This window comes from Schistocerca piceifrons, chromosome 6 (genome assembly GCF_021461385.2).
Source record: "Schistocerca piceifrons isolate TAMUIC-IGC-003096 chromosome 6, iqSchPice1.1, whole genome shotgun sequence".
NCBI lineage: Eukaryota > Metazoa > Arthropoda > Insecta > Orthoptera > Acrididae > Schistocerca > Schistocerca piceifrons.
In genome coordinates, this window is record NC_060143.1 from 338,124,491 (window position 1) to 338,133,512 (window position 9,022).

Below are 9,022 nucleotides of genomic sequence, written 5' to 3' on the forward strand. Positions count from 1 at the left end.
ACACCCATCTAATTCGTTTTCCAACATATTTGGTAGTAAATCACATTTCTTCTTACAGCTTTCTCCCTACTTTCTGCATGTCTCAAGGATCCGTTCACTCCTTCTCCAACATGTCCTGGACATTGCAAACATTGCTAAAAATCCGGTTATAGCCATTTCCCAAAATTTCAAAGACATAAGTTACCTAGGTACGTATCACAATGGCCAACTCTCACATGACTCCCACTGTCGGATGGTGAAGTAAATGGAATCCCCACTTTCCTTGTACTAGTAAATAAATTATTCAGTCACCACGATTTCCACATTTCCAAGTACATACACAATATAATATGTAGGACTAAAGTGCTTGCACACCACCACACCATCAAATTCGGAACTCCTAAGTGAGTAAAGCTACTAGGGGCTTATATCCTTTCACCATTGTCCTTACATATAAATACGTCGTATTTTACATATCTGCCGCTCCTAAATTTTTTAGATACCTGGAAATGATAGACTGAGATGCACTTCCCAAATTACCTAGCACTTGTTATTCAGGTACTTTGATCGAAAAGCTTTGTTGTAGCATCCATACCTTCCCCGCTAATCACCCATACTCCCTTCCAGACGTCAGCTCACTGTAACCTCGTAACCAAAGAATTTGTCTCGAGGTATATATCTGCTACCAGCCACATATCGCACAACTTTTCTTTCTGACCTCATTCCAATGCGTCCCGTCGGTTCTACTTCGTTCCACCTCTTCCCCACTCAGTACTGCGAACGTCGGACAGTTCTTAATGCTATGATTAATGCGGACATCTTTTCGTCTCAGAATGTTTAACACAGTTCACTGACAATTATCCATCTGATGTAATAAAGGACTTATAAAATAGAGTGTGCTTACAGAAAATCTGACCGCAAACCCTTTGCCAACATATCAACCCCTCTAAACTATCTCCTGGAGTTCTTCTACACCCTTCCCTCTCTGGCCTCCAGTTCATTACCATATAATTGACAGTTAATGGGTGCTGGGCTTAACTGTGATAAAACAGTGTCATGTAACTAATTACCAAGTCACGATTATAGGTATTTAACACTGATTGCTTTTTATTAAATTTATATCGTATTTCTGTCCTCTTACAGTTTTATTTTGTAAAACACCACATTCTCTTGAATGTAATTCAAGTTTTGTCGGTCTCGATCACACATTGTAATTCAGATTATTCATTCTGATCTAGATAGAGCATAACAAGAAGCTCCCTACTCCTAACTTGTCTTAAATACACGAAATACACAGAATATAACATGATTGAAAGTGAACATATCATAAAATACTTGGTTACAAAAAGTAAGACATAATGAAAAGTGTATACACATCTCATTTCACCACAACTGCTGCCACTGTGGCTGAGCGGTTCTAGGAGCTTCTGTCCAGAATCGCGCTGCTGCTACGGGCGCAGGTTCGAATCCTGTCTCGAACATGGATGTGTATGATGTTCTTGGGTTAGTTAAGTTTAAGTGGTTCTAAATCTAGGCGGCTGATGACGTCAGATGTTAAGTCTCGTACTGCTTAGAGTCATCTCAACCATCTACAGTATTTTTGAAAGAAAGCAACCATATATCTACCAGACGCTGGAAGGCTACCACAGTTACATGAATGAATTAATCCTGTAAAATTTTATGTGTGACGGAAGGACAGAATGGTGGAAAGCTAAAGAAAGACGATGAAAAGAACCAAATCTGAACAAATAAAAAAAAAAAGAAAATTTGTAAGAAACAGGGTAATCTAAATTAGCAAGCCAATATACTTTGTTCGACACATAAATCAACAAACGGAGAAGGCGCAAGACTTTAAAAGGCTAAAAATATTAAAAAACAAATTTCAAAGAACAATGGGAAACAGAACGTAAACGTTGCAGCATGCAGCCATTACGGATCGTTTTGCTCAGGACGCTGTACCGTGAGAGACTGTTTCACTCAATTGCTGCTGTGGCATTCTCGAGTGCAAACGGGCCAGCAGGAAACGGTCTCATTGTCTTTTCCCTTCATGCAAGACAGTAGGTGGACTAGGTATTCTTAATCCTCTACAGTAAGTCACCACGCTTCCATCAATAACGGAAAACGTAAAAATCAGCGCTTCGTAAACATTGAAGTACCAACACTGACCAACTCGAGCTATTCGTTCTAAATCTGATTCAGATAACGGTTTTTGTTGCCAAAATTTCAATTTCCCGTTGCACATCGAGTAATCACCCCATAGATGCAATATGCAATATTTCAGAATTTTGATTCATGTTTGTCGTAGAATGATTGTTTTCAGCAGTATGGGTATCAAAGATCGCTTTATTTTGCAAATAGAACGCTCCTTAAACTGCATTTCAAATTGACTCTCTATCTAACCTCCATAATAAAGATCTCAATCATTTCAGTTAACTTTACATACAATACATTAAGAAACATATCACATATGTGACCTTCCTGTAACGATGACGTAATCTCAAGATACTGTTCGTTTGGAAAGCCATTTCTTCTTTTAATGTTTTGAAACACCTATCGATTTTTGGCTATGTTATTCCATTATACCCCTGAACTTCGTAGTTGCATTTAGGATTTTTCGCTAGCATCATGGTACGGGTAGGCAGTATTGCTTATTTAAATCTAACTTTTCTTCTACCATTGACAATGCAAGTTTCATTACTTTTCGCTACAGCGATTTATTGCAATACTTCAGTTCTTTATTTACTTCACTTTCTTGCAACGTATAATACTAAATAGATGAATCATTGCGTTGAAAATGCCTTTTCTTCTTTTGTAGTGAATTTTCTTACAGTTTCATTTCACACCAGAGGAACAGCCAGAACAAGAACTCCATTTTCCTTGTCGTGCAATCAGTTTTATGACACCAGATGGTGTATTCGGTAGAGTTGAAAAGAAATATCGGAGGAAAGAAGAGATCTATCACCAAGTTAATACCGTAATATTCCAGAGAGGTTTGGAAAGGTATTGGTGTGGGGAGAAGCCTGGTTTTCCTACTACTTCAAAAGGATATCTAAAAAAATACAGAAGTCTACCTTGTCTTTCAAAATCAAACTATAGAAAATCCAGTACGGAGTAATGACAATATTATGAAAAGGTTAGATTGCTAATCAGCAAATATGTTATATGATGAGTAGCAATCTAACCGTTTCATAATGTTGGCTTCCTAAATGATAAATGTACGAGCAATACCCTACAGATGAACCAGTAGTAAGATTCATTGTGCTGTTAAAATGAGGTATTTCTCTGGATTTGAAGTATGTTGTGATGTTTTCTAGAAGGCCACACCTTCATTAAAAGCCAGGAAGCGTGCTCCGACTATTCCCAAGATAAACCATATGACTGCAGGAAAGGAAAAGGATATAATGAAACAAATTTGTTTCTCTCCTATACTCCAGGATGCAGTATGTTTATTCAGTGACATGCAAGTAGTGAGGAATATGAAGATCATGAGACCTCACAAAAAATTAAATAGGCTGAAGAGTCCCCTGAAGTTGTGTAGAAGAGAAAAGAGAAATATTATTCTAAAACTTTAATGCGAAAAACAAGCATTTAATCTTCAGCTGTCACTGTTGTGCTTCGAGCATAAATTGAGTTTTGAAAACTAAAACAGTTCTTCTACACCCTGCATTCGGTAGACTATCAAATATTTTATGTATATACAAAAACTTTCTTAAAGCATATTCGGAATTGTACGAAATTTATTAGTTGTAAGAAATTTTTTCCTCTAAACTTATTTGTTAGTTAAATAAATGTGTTTCGTGTAAGATTTAATTTTTTTCATTCGTCGAGTTTTGTAAAAACGGTCCTCAGCTTAAAACGTTTGGAGCATCATGGGCAAATCCAGCCAACTGACTTCTGGTTTTGACGGTATAACAAGTTAATTGGACAGAATTTGATACGGCATCACTCCAGATGACTTTCAACCAGCCTATAAATAAGTGCCAAGCTGAATAATTGCTTCCACAAGGGGCACAGGTAGACTAGCGCGTTATATACTTGCTCAATTTGTGAAGGTCTTTGTCTTGAGTAAATGATCTAACTTTTCTGCAATTGCCATGTTTTGTTTGTCTGTACATGTAAATCACTTCTACCAAATTCCGACCCATCCGGATAATTCTTTGGTGGTGCTTCGCCTTTTTACCTTAGACTTTATTTCTCTGGTTCTCCAGGTCGTCTTAAGTACACTTGAGGCCATTTCCCTTCACTATTCCAGTATTGTGCTACTGTGCTTCGTTCTCGTTCCCTATCAGCACTTATAGGCAGTGGAACATGCTGGGCCATAGTGACACCTCGCTTTCCATGACACAGCATCAGATACAGTATCTAAGGTATCAGAGTCCTCTATTACTCTAATTAGGTCATAAACAACTTAACTTATCGGAGGCAGTCCTTGTTATATCTTCAACTATGGGACATTACTATAGGACAATGCATGGTGTGTCTATATGCCACACTCCCAACTGGCCGTTGTCCGCGAACCACTTCAGTTAAGACGTGTACAATATGGCCCACTTCGGAAAGGTAGTGGACCATTATCCTACCCAGTGGAGGATGCTTATGGGGGGGGGGGCGCCCCCTCTCCCCCCCGCCCTTGCGGGGCCGACCGCAGTGCCACCCGCACTGCCCTCGCCAGCCAGCCCGAACGCTATTGGTTCGTTTCTTTCGTCAGCCGACTCGACTTAATTGAGTTATCGAGTGGTCGTACTTTTTCCTATGTAGCACGCGCGTCAGCGTCATCGTATTTTATATATTTCTGTCTGGAAGATAGATAGCTAACACATACGTACGAGAATAGTCACGGCCATTCTAGTGATCCCGATACGTTATGAAAGAGGATCGGCTTAATGCCTTAGTTCTGTTTACCACCCAGACGTTGATTGTCCTATTGAAGATGTAATTAACAAATTTGCCAGGAACAATAGGCACATAGAATTCATCAAAAATACTTGTTGACGGTATGTCTTCGAATTATCTCCTGACTTATTTTAAAGAGTTTAAATAAAAATTTCTTAAACTTTGCATGTGACTTGATTATTTTTTACTACGGTAAAAGTAAAGGTAGCTCATGATATCTTCATTGCCCTCTCCTTGAGGTTTTTCAATATTCCCCACTGGTCCTATCTTCCTATCTGCCACAAAATGAGTTGTCAGAAAACTTTCGTTTATATCAGGAAGTGTGTCTGAGGAATACCAGCTCTGCATCAATTTTCCAAACATTACATTAATCATTACTTTACGGATCTGTTGCCCCTTCCACAAGAAATTCGTGTATTTCTTGTTTTTCCTCTTCTTCAACCAATAGACTGTAGTCTTCTGCATTATTTGCAGGTCAGCGAGACGTACGTCCATTAACACAGTTAGAATGTCTGTAGATGTTGTGATGTAGCCTCCACAGCATCGCAGCAGAATTCTGTGCTGTTCTTTTCTCACTGCAGTGGCAGGTCTGGACGGTAGGAACCAGTGCGCCCAAACACTGGCAGAGCAGCCCACAGATGGAGTTAATACAGACTCTTGATGCGTTCTGATTACAATGAGAGGCAGACGAAGCCTCCTTTTCTCCATATTAACAAAAAATGGTTCAAATGGCTCTGAGCACTGTGGGACTTAATGTCTGAGGTCATCAGTCCCATAGAACTTAGAACTACGTAAACCTAACTAACCTAAGGACATCACACATATCCTTGCCCGGGGTAGGATTCGAACCTGCGACCGTAGCAGTCGCGCAGTTCCAGACTGAAGCGCCTAGAACCGCTCGGCCACTACTGCTGGCTATATTAACAATTTTTTCACTATACAACTTTTATTCCTCGCTAAAAATGCTATGTTTGCAGTTAATGTACAGTATTCGTCCAGGTGCACACACAAATACTTGTTGACGGTATGTCTTCGAATTATCTCCTGACTTATTTTAACCGATGGATCACTAATAAGTCTTTCTTCAAGTAATATATTTGTCGATTTTTGTGGTGATATCTTGATTCTCAGCTGCGACCACCATTCATGCTTGATTCCGTGGTATTTTTCCACGACTGATTTCCAGCGAATTTCAGCTGACAGCATGCACCAAAAGCAATAACTCCTCAGCAGATGCTACGATTCTTGACGATTCCTGCGTGATTTGTTATTCAGAAGTGGTCCCAGAATAAGGGAACACAAACGGAGCCCACAGGTCATCATTTCGAATTATGTTTGGTAACTGTTCATGTCGAATTTGAAAGCATCACGTATCAGTCAATGCAGTAATCCAGTAGACAGTAGGGTAGAATTTTTGGGCAGCCCTTTCCTCTTAGGGATACCATAAGCTGTCAAACTCTCCAAACATGCATATCATTATTCGAAGCACATAAGTTGTGTGCGCATCACATATTAAGTTTCTGACTGGGTTAATTTCACGCTAAATGCAATCTGGCTTCCTGAACCCATTCTGAGCATTATTTAATCCTGTTAGAATCCTGTGGCTTTCTAACCTATTGGTTTACACTTTTTCCAAAACTTTAACCAGTACATTTATTAGGTAAATAGGCCGGTATGATTTTGAGAGTACGAAATGTATATCTCCTCCCTTTTTTATAATTATTACTCCTGCCGTTCTTCAGCATTTATTTTGGGAAACAGGCCTGATTCATTTGCTTTTATTAAACTTGTGTGGAATGTGCTATATACTATCCATTATAAAGCTAACATGACATGTGGGATTCAGTCATAATGGAATACACTGTATAACAACAAGTTTTTTGAAGATCATAAGATGGCAGTCTTAACTGTTGAAAGCGGCCATCAGGAATTAATAGCGTTGAATGCGATCTCGGTTAGTAAAATTCCTGAGAATAAACGAAACTTTTGTATTAATGTGAGCGCGTTACTTATTTATCCCATAGTCAATGAGAAAATAGAATCGTGGAAACCTAGATAACCATCCCATATTTTAATATAGAACAGAAGGATATCCAAGCAATTTAGCCAGACAGTTCGGTGAGATAACTTTACAAGAATTGCAGCGTAGAGTAGTTCCGATACCAACCTGGAGGGCGAGCTTATGGAAGTCACTTTCGTGAAGAGTGATGTGTGCCATACGGAAGACCCACATAGCGATGGTGTCTGCGATGCCGAGTATCAGAATGAAGAGGTCCAAGTCTTCAGTGCCCTGGTGGTACAGTACGAGGAGTTCGGAGAAAACGAAAGATGTGGTGATGGAGGCTATGATGAGGGTGCGCAGGCGAAAGAGGATGGGCGATGAGTCAGCAACGCTCGGATGTCGCAGGACGGCCCCCCAGTGTAGAGGCCGCAGCAAGTGGTCCAGGCTGCTGGCCGCCACAGCAGCCGCGGCTGCTGAAGAAGCTGGTGCCATGCCGATCACAGCGTGGTACCACCTGCACACATCAGACAAGTTGTGGGCGTTCAGCGAAAGGCAGACGTAATGTTGAAGGACATTTTAAAGTAATGGGATTAAGGTTTTCCATGTAGCTTATGAAGGCTAAGACAAATTCTATAACGGAGTCTATATGTTATTGTTTTGTTCTTCACTTAGAAGACTGGTTTGATACAATTCTCCACGCTAATCTATCGTGTGGATGTCCCACTTCTCCATAGTGTTCGCCATCTACGTCCACTCGAATCTGCATACTTGATCTCCAAGTCCCACCATACTCTCCTGCACTTCCCTACATTACTAATCTGACTAATGTTTGGTATCTTAGAAGGTGTCATATCAGCTGATCCCTTCTTTCGATCCAGTTGTGTCATAAATTTCATTTCTCTCCAATTGGATTCATACCCTCATTACTTATCACATCTTCCCGCATATTCTAAAGCCCTTTTCTGTAGCACCACGTTTTGAAACATTCTGTTCTCTTTTCTGAACACTCCCTTGCTTCCGTAGCAGCTGTCCAACATGTTTGTCGAACTACGGCGGTTCTCTCTTATTCCTGACAACTTTGTTCGGCACATACCTCTCTAAAATGTACTTTACACGCTTGAACTTTGTCCATTGTTGACCAACATGGTCCAGGAGATAAATTTTGATGTTGACCACTAAGGTAATTTTAATTCTGTTTCATGTCGCTCTTGCTAAGCAGAATTATCTTCCTATCCTGATATTCTTATTTATAGCAATATTTAGTAATGCTGTAACGGCGTTGTGACAACTGATTCCCTGGTCTACGATAATAGAGTCACAAAGTTATGGCCTGTTGGTTACCAGTACATCTACTCTAGCAAGTTTTCTGTCCCTAATACTACACGGGCATTGTTGCCGTTTATAAGCGAGACTTGTAATGAGAACCTCCATAGACACTCACGCAGTGAAGCTAAATTAAATCCTGTGCATAAACACAAACTGCTGCTACTTTTTCTGCGTTCGCTCGGTTCCCCATCTGTAGCTACACCTAGGCTGTGAAGTTTCCAACAGCAGTTCGTTGAACCATCTATAGAGTAAACAAACGCACTGTGTCCTGCATTTAGCCACGTTACGCTCAGCTCGGTATCAAAAAAAATTTACTTAGCATTAGTGTATTATATAACCATGATGTACAAGTAATACATGGCTAGAACACATGTTCATAGTAAGTAGTGTTTTGGATAGTCTGTTCTAGAGTACAATCATTTAAAATTAATGTAAAATTTTAAAAAATTGTCACTTTATGAAACTAGATTTGAAAAGATTTCAAAAAGTGTATTACTAAATAATAAGATGATAAAAACGTTATGTAAAAATAAAAGAGAAATTTATAAAAATTTCAGTTAAAATAAAGATTCTTTGTTCCTTGTATTTTACCAAAAGCATAGTGTTGTTTTTGGGAAAGTTATTAAAGCGCCCAGAAATATGTAAATCAAAAAAGAAAATAATAATAATTATTACATGATATACACGCTACATGTACACTGACATGACAAAAGTCGTAGGGAGCTATGATCACGGGCCCAGAAGAGGTGCTGCAGACGATGTAGCACTGTTAGGAAAGGCACTCGCGTCGGTCGTCTGCAGTTGTAATCCATTAATGCCATA

At 39.5% G+C, this 9,022-nt stretch overlaps 1 protein-coding gene across 1 annotated transcript in view; it reads right to left on the reverse strand.

Moving 5' to 3' along the window:
* LOC124803307 (odorant receptor Or2-like) overlaps positions 1-7,366 on the reverse strand; it is a 77,563-nt gene extending 70,197 nt beyond the window's left edge. The window contains exon 1 of the mRNA XM_047264491.1: positions 7,040-7,366. Coding sequence (XP_047120447.1) covers positions 7,040-7,366 — 327 coding nt within the window. The remainder of the gene's footprint in view (positions 1-7,039) is intronic.
* Between the last annotated feature and the right edge of the window lie 1,656 nt (positions 7,367-9,022).